The sequence below is a fragment of the Lolium rigidum genome, chromosome 6, assembly GCF_022539505.1.
Source record: "Lolium rigidum isolate FL_2022 chromosome 6, APGP_CSIRO_Lrig_0.1, whole genome shotgun sequence".
Taxonomy (NCBI): Eukaryota; Viridiplantae; Streptophyta; class Magnoliopsida; order Poales; family Poaceae; genus Lolium; species Lolium rigidum.
The window spans coordinates 244015794-244032887 of NC_061513.1; the positions used below are offsets into that span (position 1 = coordinate 244015794).

At 43.9% G+C, this 17094-nt stretch overlaps 1 protein-coding gene across 1 annotated transcript; it reads right to left on the minus strand.

Annotated features, from left to right (window-relative positions):
* Window positions 1-8958: 8958 nt before the first annotated feature.
* LOC124663839 (putative ubiquitin-conjugating enzyme E2 38) lies at window positions 8959-14320 on the minus strand. Its single transcript, XM_047201491.1, has 7 exons — window positions 14274-14320; window positions 14060-14150; window positions 12232-12627; window positions 12058-12121; window positions 11078-11217; window positions 10682-10993; window positions 8959-9512 (listed from the first exon to the last, which is right to left on the minus strand). The coding sequence occupies exons 1-7, from the start codon at window positions 14282-14284 to the stop codon at window positions 9198-9200; spliced, it is 1329 nt and encodes a 442-aa protein (XP_047057447.1). The 5' UTR covers window positions 14285-14320; the 3' UTR covers window positions 8959-9197.
* Window positions 14321-17094: the final 2774 nt, after the last annotated feature.

Consider the following 17094-nt stretch of genomic DNA (forward strand, 5'->3'; position numbering starts at 1 on the left):
CTTTTAATTTTACCACAAAAAACATACCGGTAGGACGCGGGTCTATCATTGGGAGAAACAATATAGAAGAATTTTTCACCCATGTTAGTACCGTTGAAGATTTTGAAGATAGACACTTGGTAGAACTTGCTCCTACCTATGAAATTGCTGCTGCTGCTTTAGTTCGCTTGTTGGAAACTAAATTTGTTAATCTCAATCCTATAATCCAACACATGTTTCTTACACTTGGTGATATGGAAGAGGGGGAAAAGAAAGATTTTGTTTTAGAAACCCTTCTTAGAGAATTTGGTGGTCTAGCAAGAGAGGCTAGAAAGGTCTTCGCTAAATTTAATATGCTTGGTTCTCATACTAATTTTGTTGGTCTCCTTGAAAAAATGGATATGGATAGGATAAGGTACACAAATAATGCTAATGATGGTGGGGAGATCAAAGCACCAATACCATGTAAACTCCTAGCTATGAATGATGCACTAGAAAATAACTATGCTTGGCTTGTTCCTGAAAATTTGTTTGATGAGAGTAGCAATCCCAAGACTAATGAAAAGGGAGACGCTGAAACTTATGTATCCAATATACTATGCATGGTTGAGAAAACTCCAAACCCCGCTGTAGGTGCACCATCCTTTGATAATACTTGAGATACACTTTCTGCGCCTAGCTGAAAGGCGTTAAAGAAAAGCGCTTATGGGAGACAACCCATATTTTTACTACAGTACTTTATTTTATATTTGTGTCTTGGAAGTTGTTTACTACTGTAGCAACCTCTCCTTATCTTAGTTTTATGTTTTGTTGTGCCAAGTAAAGTCTTTGATAGAAAAGTAAGTACTAGATTTGGATTACTGCGCAGTTCCAGCTTTCTTTGCTGTCACGAATCTGGGTCTATCTCCCTGTAGGTAGCTCAGAAAATTAAGCCAATTTACGAGCATGATCCTCAGATATGTACGCAACTTTCATTAAATTTGAGCATTTTCGTTTGAGCAAGTCTGATGGCCTAATAAAATACATCTTTACGGACTGTTCTGTTTTGACAGATTCTGTCTTTTATTTCGCATTGCCTCTTTTGCTATGTTGGATGAATTTCTTTGATCCATTAATGTCCAGTAGCTTTATGCAATGTCCAGAAGTGTTAAGAATGATTGTGTCACCTCTGAACATGTGAATTTTTATTATGCACTAACCCTCTAATGAGTTGTTTCGAGTTTGGTGTGGAGGAAGTTTTCAAGGATCAAGAGAGGAGTATGATGCAATATGATCAAGGAGAGTGAAAGCTCTAAGCTTGGGGATGCCCGGTGGTTCACCCCTGCATATTATAAGAAGACTCAAGCGTCTAAGCTTGGGGATGCCCAAGGCATCCCCTTCTTCATCGACAACATTATCAGGTTCCTCCCCTGAAACTATATTTTTATTCGAGTCACATCTTATGTACTTTGCTTGGAGCGTCGGTTTGTTTTTGTTTTTTGTTTTGTTTGAATAAAATGGATCCTTGCATTCACTTTATGGGAGAGAGACACGCTCCGCTGTAGCATATGGACAAATATGTCCTTAGGCTCTACTCATAGTATTCATGGCGAAGTTTCTTCTTCGTTAAATTGTTATATGGTTGGAATTGGAAAATGCTACATGTAGTAACTCTAAAATGTCTTGGATAATTTGATACTTGGCAATTGTTGTGCTCATGTTTAAGCTCTTGCATCATATACTTTGCACCCATTAATGAAGAAATACTTAGAGCTTGCTAATTTGGTTTGCATATTTGGTTTCTCTAGAGTCTAGATAACATCTAGTATTGAGTTTTGAACAACAAGGAAGACGGTATGGAGTCTTATAATGTTTACCATATGTCTTTTATGTGAGTTTTGTTGTACCGTTCATCCTTGTGTTTGTTTCAAATAACCTTGCTAGCCTAAACCTTGTATCGAGAGGGAATACTTCTCATGCATCCAAAATCCTTGAGCCAACCACTATGCCATTTGTGTCCACCATACCTACCTACTACATGGTATTTTTCCGCCATTCCAAAGTAAATTGCTTGAGTGATACCTTTAAAATTCCATCATTCACCTTTGCAATATATAGCTCATGGGACAAATAGCTTAAAAACTATTGTGGTATTGAATATGTACTTATGCACTTTATCTCTTATTAAGTTGCTTGTTGTGCGATAACCATGTTTACGGGGACGCCATCAACTATTCTTTGTTGAATATCATGTGAGTTGCTATGCATGTCCGTCTTGTCCGAAGCAAGAGAGATCTACCACCTTCATGGTTGGAGCATGCATATTGTTAGAGAAGAACTTTGGGCCGCTAACTAAAGCCATGATTCATGGTGGAAGTTTCAATTTGGACATATATCCTCAATCTCGTAAGAGAATAATAATTGTTGCCACATGCTTATGCATTAAAGAGGAGTCCATTATCTCGTTGTCCATGTTGTCCCGGTATGGATGTCTAAGTTGAGAATAATCAAAAGCGAGAAATCCAAAATGCGAGCTTTCTCCTTAGACATTTGTACAGAGCGGCATGGAGGTACCCCATTGTGACACTTGGTCAAAACATGTGCATTGCAAAGATCCGGTAGTCCAAGTTAATTAGGACAAGGTGCGGGCACTATTAGTATACTATGCATGAGACTTGCAACTTGTAAGATATAATGTACATAACTCATATGCTTTATTACTACCGTTGACAAAATTGTTTCATGTTTTCAAAATAAAAGCTCTAGCACAAATATAGCAATCGATGCTTTCCTCTTTGAAGGACCATTCCTTTACTTCTATGTTGAGTCAGTTCACCTATATCTCTCCACCTCAAGAAGCAAACACTTGTGTGAACTGTGCATTGATTCCTACATACTTGCATATTGTACTTGTTATATTACTCCATGTTGACAATTATCCATGAGATATACATGTTACAAGTTGAAAGCAACCGCTGAAACTTAATCTTCCTTTGTGTTGCTTCAATGCCTTTACTTTGATTTATTGCTTTATGAGTTAACTCTTATGCAAGACTTATTAATACTTGTCTTGAAGTACTATTCATGAAAAGTCTTTGCTATATGATTCACCTGTTTACTCATGTCATTACCATTGTTTTGATCGCTGCATCCACTACATATGTTTACAAATAGTATGATCAAGGTTATGATGGCATATCACTTCGTAAATTATCTTTGTTATCGTTTTACTCGCTCGGGACGAGCGTAACTAAGCTTGGGGATGCTTGATACGTCTCCGACGTATCGATAATTTCTTATGTTCTATGCCATATTATTGATGATACCTACATGTTTTATGCACACTTTATGTCATATTCGTGCATTTTCCGGAACTAACCTATTAACAAGATGCCGAAGTGCCGGTTCTCGTTTTCTCGCTGTTTTTGGTTTCGTAAATCCTAGTAACGAAATATTCTCGGAATTGGACGAAACGAAGACCCGTGGGCCTATTTTTCCACGGAGCTTCAGAAGACCGAAGAACATACGAAGTGGGGCCACGAGGTGGCCAGACCACAAGGCGGCGCGGCCAAGGGGGCCCGCGCCGCCCGTGGTGTGGGCCCCTCGTTAGCCCCCGACTCGCCCTTCCGCCTACTTAAAGCCTCCGTCGCGAAACCCCTGAGGCGAAAAACCACGATACGGAAAACCTTACTGAGACGCTGCCGCCGCCGATCCCATCTCGGGGGATTCTGGAGATCTCCTCCGGCACCCCGCCGGAGAGGGGATTCATCTCCCGGAGGACTCTACACCGCCATGGTCGCCTCCGGAGTGATGAGTGAGTAGTTCACCCCCGGACTATGGGTCCATAGCGAGTAGCTAGATGGTTGTCTTCTCCTCATTGTGCTTCATTGTTGGATCTTGTGAGCTGCCTAACATGATCAAGATCATCTATCCGTAATACTCTATGTTGTGTTTGTCGGGATCCGATGGATAGAGAATACCATGTCATGTTAATTATCAAGTTATTACATATGTGTTGTTTATGATCTTGCATGCTCTCCGTTACTAGTAGAGGCTCTGGCCAAGTTTTTACTTTTAACTCCAAGAGGGAGTATTTATGCTCGATAGTGGGTTCATGCCTCGCATTGACACTCGGGACGAGTGACGTAAAGTTCTAAGGTTGTGTTGTGTCTGTTGCCACTAGGGATAAAACATTGGCGCTATGTCCGAGGATGTAGTTGTTGATTACATTACGCACCATACTTAATGCAATTGTCCGTTGTTAGCAACTTAATACCGGAGGGGTTCGGATGATAACTCGAAGGTGGACTTTTTAGGCATAGATGCAGTTGGATGGCGGTCTTTGTACTTTGTCGTAATGCCCAATTAAATCTCACTATACTTATCATGTCATGTATGTGCATTGTTATGCCCTCTCTATTTGTCAATTGCCCGACTGTAATTTGTTCACCCAACATGCTTTTATCTTATGGGAGAGACACCTCTAGTGAACTGTGGACCCCGGTCCATTCTTTAATACTGAAATACAAATCTGTCTGCAATACTTGTTTTATCGTTTTCTCTGCAAACAATCATCTTCCACACAATACGGTTAATCCTTTGTTACAGCAAGCCGGTGAGATTGACAACCTCACTGTTTCGTTGGGGCAAAGTACTTTGGTTGTGTTGTGCAGGTTCCACGTTGGCGCCGGAATCTGTGGTGTTGCGCCGCACTACATCCCGCCGCCATCAACCTTCAACGTGCTTCTTGACTCCTACTGGTTCGATTAAACCTTGGTTTCTTACTGAGGGAAACTTGCCGCTGTGCGCATCACACCTTCCTCTTGGGGTTCCCAACGGACGTGTCAACTACACGCATCATATACGGGAACGGATCCAAACATAAATGGAGTAGGCATCTTGATCAACAAGAGCCTCAAATCTGGAGAGGTAGACATCAAGAGATGTGGGGACCGGATTATCCTGGTCAAGCTGGTAGTTGGAGACTTAGTTCTCAATGTTATTAGCGCTCATGCCCTGCAAATAGGCCACAATGAGAACACCAAGAGGAAGTTCCGGGAAGGCCTAGAGGACTTGGTTATGGGTGTACCCAGTGACGAAAAGCTCTTATAGGAGGAGACCTCAATGGCCATGTGGGTACATCTAACATAGGTTTTAAAGGGGTGCATGGGGGATTTGGCTATGGCATCAGGAATCAAGAAGGGGAAGATGTCCTAAGCTTTTCTTTAGCGTACAATATGATCGTAGCTAACACCCTCTTTAAAAAGAGAGAATCACATCTAGTGACTTTTAGTAGTTGCCACCACAATAGCCAGATTGACTTCATCCTCTCAAGGAGAGAAGACATGAGTGCGTGCCTAGATTGTAAGGTGATACTTAGAGAGAGTGTTGTCCATCAGCATATAAGTTTGTGGTGGCTTACTTCCGCTTTCGACTTCGTGTCCAGCGGGATAAGCATGTGAAAGTCGCTAGAGCGATGTGGTGGAAGCTCAAGGGGAGGTAGCTCACAAGTTCAAAGAGAGGGTCATTAATTAAGGAGGGCCCTTGCGAGGAAGGAGGTGATGCAGACAACATGTGGATGAAGATGACGACCTATATTCGTAAGGTGGCCTTAGAGGTGTTTGGAGTGTCCAAGGGAAGTAGAAGCGGAGTTAGGGATACCTGGTGGTGGAACACTGATGTCCAGAAGGCTATTAAGGAGAAGAAAGATTGTTTCAGACGCATGTACCTGGATAGGAGTGCAGACAACATGGAGAAGTACAAGATGGCAAAGAAGGCCGCAAAGCGAGCTGTGAGTGAAGCAAGGGGCCAGACGTATGAGGACCTCTACCAGAGGTTATGCACGAAGGAAGGCGAAAAGTACATCTATAGGATGGCTAAGATCCCATAGAGGAAGACGAGGGATGTTGACATAGTCTAATGCATCAAGGACGGACTAGACCAGCTCCTTGTGAAGGACAAGGAGATCAAGCATAGATGGTGGGAGTGCTTCGACGGGCTGTTCAATGGAGAGACTGGGAGATCTACCATTGAACTAGACAACTCCTTTGATGATACCACTAGACGTTTTGTGCGGTGAATCCAGGAGTCTAAAGTCAAGGAGACATTGAGAAGGATGAAGGGAGGCAAAGCAATGGGCCCTGATTGTATCCCTATTGAGCTGTGGAGAGGCCTCGGACACATAGCGATAGTATTCATACTAACTAAGCTCTTCAACTCCATTTTTTGGACAAACAAGATGCCAGAAGAATGGAGACGCGGTATATTGTACCAATCTTCAAGAACAAAGGGGATGTTCAGAGTTGTACTACTACCGTGGAATTAAGCTTATGAGCCATACAATGAAGCTATGAGGGAGAGTCACTGAGCACCGTTTAAGACGAATGACAAGCGTGACCAAAAATTAGTTTGGTTTCATGCCTGGGAGGTCGGCCATGGAAGCCATCTTCTTGGTACGACAACTCATGGAGAGATACAAGGAGCAAAAGAAGGACCTGCGTATGGTGTTCATAGACTTGTAGAAAGCCTGCGATTAGATACCGTGACACGTCATGTGGTGGGCCTTGGAGAAACAAAGTCCCAACAAAATACATTACCCTCATCAAGGACATGTACGATAATATTGTGACAAGTGTTCGAACAAGAGATGGCGATACCGATGACTTCCTGATTAAAATAGGACTACACCAAGGGTCAACTTTGAGCCCTTATCTATTTGATCTGGTGATGGATGAGGTCACAATGGATATACTTGCACAAGGATGGGGATATTGATGAAGATGTGAACCACCGGATCAAAGTCGGATGGATGAAGTGGCGCCAAGCTTCTGTCATTCTTTGTGATAAGAGAGTGCCACAAAAGCTAAAAAGCAAGTTCTATAGGACGGAGGTTTGACCCGCAATGTTGTATGGCGCCGAGTGTTGACCGACAAAAAGGGGGCATGTTCAATAGTTACGTGTGATGGAGATGCGCATGTTGAGATGGACGTGTGGCCACACGAGGAAGGACCGAGTCCGGAATGATGATATACGAGATAGAGTTAGGGTTGCACCGATGGCAGAGAAGCTTGTCCAACATCATCTAAGATGGTTAGGGCATACCGCCAGAAGCTCCGGTGCATAGTGGACTGCTAAAACGTGTTGATAATATCAAGAAATGACGGGTAGATCAAACTTGACATGGAAGGAGTCCGTAAAGAGATATCTGAAGGACTAGAGTATCACCAAAAAAACTAGTCATGGAAAGAGTCGCGTGGAAGCTTGCTATCCATGTGCCAGAACCATAAGTTAGTTACAAGATCTTATGGGTTTCACCTCTAGCCTACCCAACTTGTTTGAGAATAAAGTCTTTGTTGTTGTTGTATTGTTGGGCACCCATGAGCATTGTTCTATTTTCCGAGGTGACATAGGCGCTAGTGTTCATATGCTAATAGTATAGCCAGCTGATGTCTATAAGCAATATGCCACGTCATTTATAGCCAACATATAGCTAGCATGTACTACAATAGTTGGCTCTAAGAATGCACTACTATTTAGTCTCACAAAATGGCTAGTAGCACGTGCTAGAGTTGGCTATTGCATTAGAGCCCACCCATCTTCTCTCTCTTCTTTCCTCCAACTAAACACACATATTATATTTAAATCCTTATAGCCTGCTGACTAAGCCTTATTGTACTTGCTCTTAGTTATGTTACTACCTGTGGATGCATATTACCATCCAATGAGCAGTAGTACCCATGTTTTGATAATCGATCACGAATGAAGCAACTAATTATCTACACCTCGGCCATGATGGCAATAAGAGCAATTCCAATAGTATAGCCAACTGTTGGCTATAACAAGATGTCATATCATTTGTAGTTATCATATAGCTAACATGTACAATAGTTGGCTATAAGAATGTAGTACTTTACTAATATATGACTCACCTTTCACTCTCACAAGGTGTCTAGGAGCACGTGCAAGAGTCTATTATCAGATAAGAAGTCCCATCTCCCTTCTCTCTCCTCTTCTCTCTCCTCCAACTTATCTAAAATACATTATTTAATGTCTTATAGTCAGCTGACTAGACTTACTTGCTCTAAGCTGAGGCGGGGACATTCATGCAAAATAATCGTTATGAATGCTGATTAACTTGGACGGGGCTTGCCTGCCCGCAGCCATGCGCCCATCCGTGGGCCCTCACATCCAACTGCTCTACTGCATTTCCTCGTGCGAGAGATATTTTTTTCAAAGAAAAAATAACCGAATACGAATTATCATACGAGTCCCTCGCTTCGTATACGTTCGAGTCAACGAACTGCCGCCTGCCAGCAAGCGGTGGCCGGCCCGCGGCTCCTTTGAAGAGGGAAGAAGGCTCTGAGCACCTGAGCCGGCGAGATCGTAGTCCGCTAGGCCGCTGGCACCGCTGCTGCATGCAAGCTGGGCGACATCCCAGTAATGAAAAACATATGTTATCCAATTCCCCACGCGGGACAGGAAGAAGGAGCCACCAAATTAAGTCGATTTCAGATTTTAGAGCCGTATGAAAAACACTAATCAAGAGAAAATTGACTTGCAGAAACGAGAATTCGCTGGACTTGCTGAAATCTACAAGTCTAGCTCATTTTCTTGTTCTTTTTAGATCGAATCATTTTCCTCTTCTTCTGTGTATTTTTCCTCCTCCGAAACTTGTACAGAGCAGCAGTAGAAGACAACAACGATGAGAGATACCCGTGGTGGTTCTCCCTTACCAGACGGCGGCGACGACTGATCAGAATCAGCTCCAGCGACGGCGGACGCCACGAGTTGTCTGCTCCGGCGATGGCGGACGCCACGAGTTATCTGCTCCGGCGACGGCGGCACATACGAAGGGACTTACGATGGTATTTTGGCGATTTGTTCTTACCCAAAAAGGGATAATAACTGGGAAGAAAATAAAAGGAGCCGTGCGATGCTTGCGGAATGGTTGCGGCGCACGGATGGGCACATGGCCGCGGGCGCAGGCAAAGCCCCGTCCGATTAACTTGAATACGGTGCCATACGAAACGGCACTTCATTCATTCAGTAGTTTCTCGTTCTTCAGGTCAATAAGTTCCTGTTCCATCAATTGCTCAAAGTTGCTACTATCTACAAATCTTCCCTGCAGTCAGGAAAGAAAGCTACCCCACACCTTGTTTCCTATCTCTAATTACGGAGCCTGCAACTAAGCAGGCAAATTATCTCTACCTGCAATCGCAGCAGCCTTCGATTTATGTTTCTCAGGCTGCAGGCAGGTTCTTCTTGAGCTTCTCTTCGAGAAACTTCCTCGTGTCAGCGCCTTTCACGTTGAACTCCATCAGAAGATCTTCAAACAGCTTATTCAGACTGTCACAGAACTGTGTGCGCCGAAGGAGAGGATCTACCCTACTAGGTTCTTGCTTTGGTGCACTGTTGCTGCTAGATGCTCCATTGCCCCCTTCTTCCTCTTCAGGGACTACCGATCCAACCATATTACCCTCTAGGTAATGTTTGCATGCTGCGAGAATGGTGCGCCCATGTTCCCGGAAGTGACCGGCGACGAGGTCCGGAAAGTACTGCACGGAGCCAAAAACAAAGAATGATTAGTATAGCAGTAGACAAATCAAGAATAGTTAGTATAGCATAGCATAGCAGTAGAAAAATCAAGTTCTATGCTACTCTTCAGGTTACTCAACTGAATGCTATTGCAAATGAGAGCTGTTATGTTATGTTCCCTCCCGAAATTATATTGCTTAAATTTTTTGGTCAAAGTCAAGCTTTACAAAATTTGACCCAGTATATATAGAAGAATATACCAACATCTACAATATCGAATCCCTATTGTTATTAGAACCATCTTTCTTTTTAGAAAACGCAGAGGACATTTATGTTTCATTTCATTGAAAAGATACGAGTTGGTTTACATCCTCCTAAGAATCAGGTTACATCATAGTTTCATGCAATTCAGTGCACATCCCAGGTGGCTGGCATCACGACCCGAAACCCACTGGGATGTGCACATCCCAGGTTACACCCATTTTTTCCTATTTTAATGTTTGTTTGACTTGTTTTTATTCCCTCCAGCTCCATTTACTTGCCGCAGACCATGAGGTTAACTGGTCTTGCTTTGCCTCTGCTCTGCAACAAGTAATTCGGGCCAGAGGTAGTACCTTTTTGCGGCTAATTTTCAACCAGATTATAAAGAGACTTTTCAGATACCAGGCTGGCTGTTTATTTAGGCCGAAAGTGAATCAGGCCTAAGGCCCACTAAAACTAGTGCACCAAAATAATAGTAGTAGCATGACTGTCAAGGAGCGCCATTCTCACACAAAGATCATGCAAGGGGAAAACCACGTTCAGGATTGTCTCCATCCGCTTTTGTAGCTGCATCACATCTCACTAGATTCTGCTGATGTTACCTCCTCTCCAGCAGCAGAACTACTATTGGATCTCCTATGCCCAGAGGTAGCTCCATCCCATCCAAGAAACGGTACAAATATAAATGGATATCTAGTTATCAATAGAAAAACCGAGTTCTAGAAAACTGAAACAACCTTTCTAGCATATTCAAGTATATAACAGCAGTAAATGCAGTAAACTATGACAAGATCCAGAAACTTGACCAAATAAAACAGCTAACCTAATAGCATGTCACAAGTAAATTTCTTATTAAGTGAAGCTTCCAGGGCTGATCTATGAATTAAAATAAAATGAGATATAACTTACTAATTTAGCGAAACATTACCTGCGGAGGTTTTCTAAGTGAATACAACATAGTCCTGCATGAGAGCAGAAATGTGTTCTTGTTATACTCTATAGAATGCTGTTCTCCACTTGGAGTATTCGCTTGGCCCGCCCATCCCGGCTCATTGAAATATGGCTTCTCGTTCAAAATGAGAGCCTGAATGGAGACAAGCACCTGCAGCATGGTTGACTGAGCTGGGTTCCACGTCTCGCAGCCTTTACCACTCCAGGTACCAAGGAGGCTAAGGCAGACTTTTCCACAATTGTACAAGTTCGGATTAAGTCGAAGTCCTCCGGAATGGTAATATACCAACTGCAGCACCAACAGTAGTAAGCATCTTAATAAAGAAAAGTTGAAAATAAACATAAAGAGAAGTGTTGAAGGTTATGCATATACCGGAGGCTGAGAAGGATAAGTAGCAGTAAAATGTGCATCAAAGAAGAAGAGGCCATCATGGTAGGGCGTTCCCTTAGGGCCTATAATCGCAGCCCTAAGAAGATCCATTCTATCTTCAGCAACTCGGACAAAGATAGAAGCTACAAAAAGAGTATTTTCACAATTTAGACTTCCAATTTCAGAAAATATAAGAAAAGGTACCAAGAAATAAACCATACATGATATCAATGCATTTGTTAGTGCTAAGTCGAATGAGAATTAACTAAATCTCAGTCAACTAAACATAGCTGTTAATTGATCATAATATTTTTTTATCTAGGTCAAAACTTTATTTACATAATTTTTATTTATTTCTCTCACCGCTGGATGAAGATCCTAGGGCTCAAAATGTGCTATTTAAGCCTCACTTGCTATTCAATGCGTATAAGTATGCAATTTAGCCACACTATATTAACGAAAAGTACAAGTGCAGATCTACTAGATTTACATAACATACAACAAATTCTTGAGAATTTACGGAGATAACATGCAAAGAGGATAAGGTAGCATACATCCATCATGGAGCAAGCTTTAGCCGACAATTCTATGAAGATATAACCCATAATGAAGGAATTGTGTAAATATATCATATGAACAATTTATACTCCATCTGGTCTTCTTTATAAGGTGTAGTTCAACCATACACGCAGATCAAGGAAGCTACAAATTTGAGGAAGCTACAAATTTGTCCCTTATAAGCATTAATTATGTGAGAGGGGATTATGAATATGCCCCAAATCTCAATTTCAGTTTACCACGGGCACTGCTAAGAACACGACAACGAGCAGAGACATAAAGGCAGTAGAGCCAATGGTGTTGGCTAGAAAATCCAGCTTGCCAGAATGCCATGGAGATGCTATGTTAAACTTTAAGTAGGTATACTGTTTCCCTATTTTTTATTTGCCAAACTGAAGAAAGAAACCCAGTTGTAAACATCTAACCTGGTAGATCTTTCTCCAAAAGCTTCCACTCATGTTGAATTCTCTTTGCCCAATCTCTGCTTGGCTGAAACAGTACGCACATGAAAAAAAAACATAAGCATCACACCACTGCATAAAAGAAAGAGAACTACCCACAGTGAGTACAACATGAGAACAATAACTTCAACACAATACCTTTCCCACCGATTTGTCAGCATAGTGGTGGTCAGAGAAATTTTCAACAGTGTAGAACTGTGGAAACGCCTTATACTTCCTTGTGATTTCATCCTCAGTTATTTCGGGCTCCTCCTCTTCCTGGGCTGCACTTTTCTGCAGCCACGGTACGGTAGCCTCCACGCCTGGAGGCAGGTCTAAATCGTCAAACTTATCAGCGAGCTGCTGATTGAAGTCGGCTTCATCAAATTCATATTCAGATTCATCGTCGTTTTCATCATCGCAGTCCTCATCGTCGTCCTCCATATAGTAATCTTCTTCTTCGTTGTCTACATAATCAGCATCTGGTAGCAGCTCTGGTTCAGACATCTGCACAGAGCCACTCGTGCTGGATCCAACTTGGTCGCTGGAAGAACCCTGTTGAGTAGCAATATGTTAGTTGAAAACAGAGGGAATTATAGTTGCCTTACTGGTGAATCTTGGAAAGTGCTTCCTTCTGCAACTAACAATATGCTACTGTATCTTATTAGTTTTTGTGTGTTGGTCGCTAGTCACTGAGGTCAAATTGTGAATATGAATCATGGGTACAGGGTTTGGACTTCCATTGACTTGCATATAAGTGTATCTTTGGCATAAATGCCTACCATAGTATTCAGCACAAGCTTTCTAGATCACCTTATAAATTAATCAATCGGTGAAAGGAAAGACTGTTCTAATGGTTTCGAACGGGAAACAGTTAATCTGAAACTCATGATCCGTACCGAAAGATGAGATAAGAATTGACACAAAAGCTGATTAGAAGAACAAGAAAACCCCCAGAGTGAACAAAACACCCTAAAGCCCGAATTGATCGCGGATCTCAAGCCAATTGTGTCCGGCATTGCATCAATCGACCTGACAAAGGATTCGCGCTGCAAGAACCCATCCCGAAGCCCCTCGACAAAGAAACCAAAACCCCAAAATCCCGCCCCCAAAATCCAAACCCTAGCGTCAAGATCGCGGCTTTTCTCGCCACAAAAAACCCCGATTGATCGCGGCGGAGACAAAACCCTAGACGCGCGACACCCTGGGTGCATCGCGTCGCACCGCGCCCGTGCCAATCAATAATAGCAATATGTCAGTTGAAAACAGAGGTAATTATACTTGCCCTACGTTGAATCTTGGAAAGCGCTTGCAATATGCTAACTGTATCTAATTAGCCTTTGTGTGTTGGTCACTAGTCACTGAGGTCAAATTGTGAATATGAATCATGGGTACAGGGTTCGGACTTCCATCAACTTGCATACAAGTGTATCTTTGGCATAAATAGAAGCCTACCATAGTATTCAGTGTAAGCATCCTATAGTTCACCTTATAAATTTATCAATCGGTGAAAGGAAAGATCGTTCTAGCGGTTTCGAATGTGAAACAGTTGAAACAAAATCTCGAACTCATGACCTGTACCCGACAGAAAAGATAAGAACTAAGACGCAAGCTGATTAGAAGAGCAAGAAAACCCCCAGAATTAACAAAACACCGTAAAATCTCCAAGCAAACCGAGCTGATCGCGGACCTCAAGCCAACTATGTCCGGCATCGCCTCAATCGACCTGACAAAGGATACGCGCTGCAAGAACCCATCCCGAAGCCCCCCGACAAGGAAACCCGAACCCCAAAATTCCGGCCCCAAAATCCAAACCCTAGCGCCAAGATCGCGTCTTCTCGCGACGAAAAACCCCGATTGATCGCGGCCGAGACAAAACCCTAGGACGCGCCACACCACCCCGGGCGCGTCGCGTCGCGCCGCGCCCGTGGCAATCAATAATAGCACCAAGAAGATGAGCTCGGGAGCGGGGAGGCGACGGAATTACCTCGCACCGCTGGCGCTTCTGCTGCGAGGAGCCCCAGGCGGCGGCGCCCGTCGACCAGCAGGCCGAGCTCCCCTGCTGCAGCCCGCGGGACCTGCACGGGAGGAGAAGAAGAGACCGTGAGCCGATCGCCGAACCAATCCGGTAATGGAGGAGATTTGGAGTTGGAGGCGCGGTCCAATCGCGGCGCCGGCGGAGAGGGCGGTGGGGGACTTACTCTGTGTCCATGGACGCCGGCGCCGGACCGGCCGCGGGACGAGGAGGAGGCGGAGGAGGAGGCGGGGACGGACCTCGGCGGCTCGGCGGGAGTGCGGCGAGTCGAGACGAGGCTGCGGGAGAGGGGAACGGGAACGCGTGGCCGTACCGACTTATTTGGCCAGAGCCCACGGGTTGGCTGTATCCTACCACGTTGACTCTCCTGCTCCCGGGCTTTCTCGCTGCGAAGTGGGGCCCAGGTGCTGGGACGAGTTATGGACCCACATGTCAGCGGGAGGAGTGGAAACCTTGACGTGTGAGGGGAGAGGGTTAGGTTGCGCTGCGGGAGGAGTCCGGGTTGGTGTGGATAGCGGACCCGCCATGTCAGCGGGTAGAGCTGGACCGGGCCGGCGGCTACCGGTTTCGGCTACGTTTATGAGGGCCCCGAAATAAAGCAAACAAAAAACCTAGGAACTTTTGTGGGGTGGTCCCGGCGTGCAGTGCTCGTTTCTGTTCGACACGTGGTGGATGGATTTGATCATCAGACTTTGATTAGTGACAGGACTCACAATTTATATCACGTCACTTGTTTATGTTCTTCTCTACTCCTTGTTTATGTCTTCTTCTGTTCGAGTATTGGGGCTGAAACAAATCACAGAAAATTATGTAGTACTACTCCTAGTCCTAGATACAACAATACATCGTTCGGTGTTGCATTTTCTAGAGAACATAGATGGATGCATGGCTACTGGCTTGACTGTATTTCATTTTATTTTGCATCATTTCACTTCTTCTCATTTCATTGGCATGTTAGAAACACTTGTGCTAATGGCTTGAATGTTAAAAACACTTCAGCCCATTCTCTTCCAGATGTATGTATAAGTGACATCTCTGTACTTGCTTCGCTTTGTTTTTCATTACTACTGCAACTTGTTTACTTTCAGTCTGTACTACGATTGTATATTGTACATATGAGAAATATGGCCATCGTATTAGCCAATGGCCGTTCATGAAGTTCCACTACACATCTCCCAGTTGTTTGTGATTAGATTCAATTTACTATAGAAGACCATGACCAACTTTTAGTACCAATTAAACAATTTACTGAGGCAGGGGTAGAATGATAGCAAAACTATAATGTGTTATACCAGCCTTAGGCTGGGAAATGCGACGGTGAACTACAACGCGATTTAGTTCAGAAGCTATTGGCATGGTAAGAAAAAGATGCAGGTATTTTACGGACAAGAGGAGAGGGGTTATCTAAATCCCAAAGTAAAGGCCAACCAAATAGAAATACCAACTGCTCAGTGTCATTGACCTTTGGATATCCTTGCTAGAGAATTTCTGATTCGGAACATAACAAGGACATCCAATGTATATCATCCACACATGCTTATATTAGGATCGTTAGTGTGTGTATAATCGTGGGGACAAGAATTGGGTCAGAGCATATGTGCAGGCGTAGCCGAGTAGGGTTATAGCATAAAGAAGTATGTCACCAAGCCACAACGCTAGCTAATCACATCGTATCTCTCTCCTAGTAACTCCAGAGTCTAGCCTTTCCACCGACGACGAGCACCTCAGGCCAGGTTGTGGAGCCACATCTTTGCATGCATAGTCGATGGCCTTTGTTGAAATATTGAGCACATATATGAAGTGACGATATTAGATTTTAGATTTCTCTATAAATCTCAAATCTCACATATGGGATAGTATATGTGAGTTTAAGTTCAAGTTGATGGCATCTCACAAAGAAGTCATAAGAGGTGGAAAATTTAGTTCCACATGGAAAGTTGCGAGGAAGCTAGACCATCTTATAAGGTGGTTCTTCCACCACTACTAAGTAATTGAGAAGAGGAGTGGTACACACACGCTCCTCCTCCTCCTCACTCGACACGACGCGACGCGCTCGTGTTGACTGGATTGAGCCTTAAGCCGAGATTTTTCTTTCTTTTTGTAGTTCAACAAAACGAATAGAGTTCTAGACGGATGCGTCACAGTTAGTCGGTTCGGGTCGCTCCCGGATCGTGTGCTATATGTAACCGACTCGAAACGTGCGACACGAGCGTGACCAGCGTTGCCTAGGGTTTCCTGAGCCTATATAATCTCTTGCCTGACTGCCGCAGAAATACACATCTGATACACGAGTTAGTGTGTTTGCCACCTCTCTCTGCTTGCGCCGCTATCATAGCATACACTATCCCGCCAGCCGGCGTGCACCGGGGAACGGGAGAGCTTGTCTTCGGAACCTCTCGCCTTTGCGATCCCGTACGGGAGAGGGCGAATTAGGTTTTTGGGAAGCGCTCTGGCGACTGCTCAAGCTCTTCATCACGGGTCGTCTTCCGTCTAAGTCGGACGGTGTTGCCTACCGTCGCCTTCAACGCCGTCTACTTTGACCTGTCGTCAACAACGTTACTATTGCAACGGCGACTGGTACACCTCCACTGAAAGTACACGGATGTCGCGAGGGGTGAATAGGTGGTTAAAACTTTTACGAGATGGGCTTAACAAAAGCGTTTACTTTGTCAAGCCCAAAGCCTATATACTATGGTTCACCTATGTGCACCAACAACTTATGCTAAACAATACAAGCAACAATGCGATATCACGATATATAAATTCAAGCACGATGGATATCACAAAGTAAAGTGCATAAGTAAAGAGCTCGGGTATAGAGATAACCGAGACATGCAGGAGACGATGATTTATCCCAAAGTTCACAATCTTGCGAGTGGTAATCTCCGTTGGAGAGGTGCGGTGGCTAAGTGCTCCCGAACGCCACAAATGGCCTCACCTTGAGGTGTGGTTGCTCGATGCACACCAACGCTACAAAGGCCTCACCC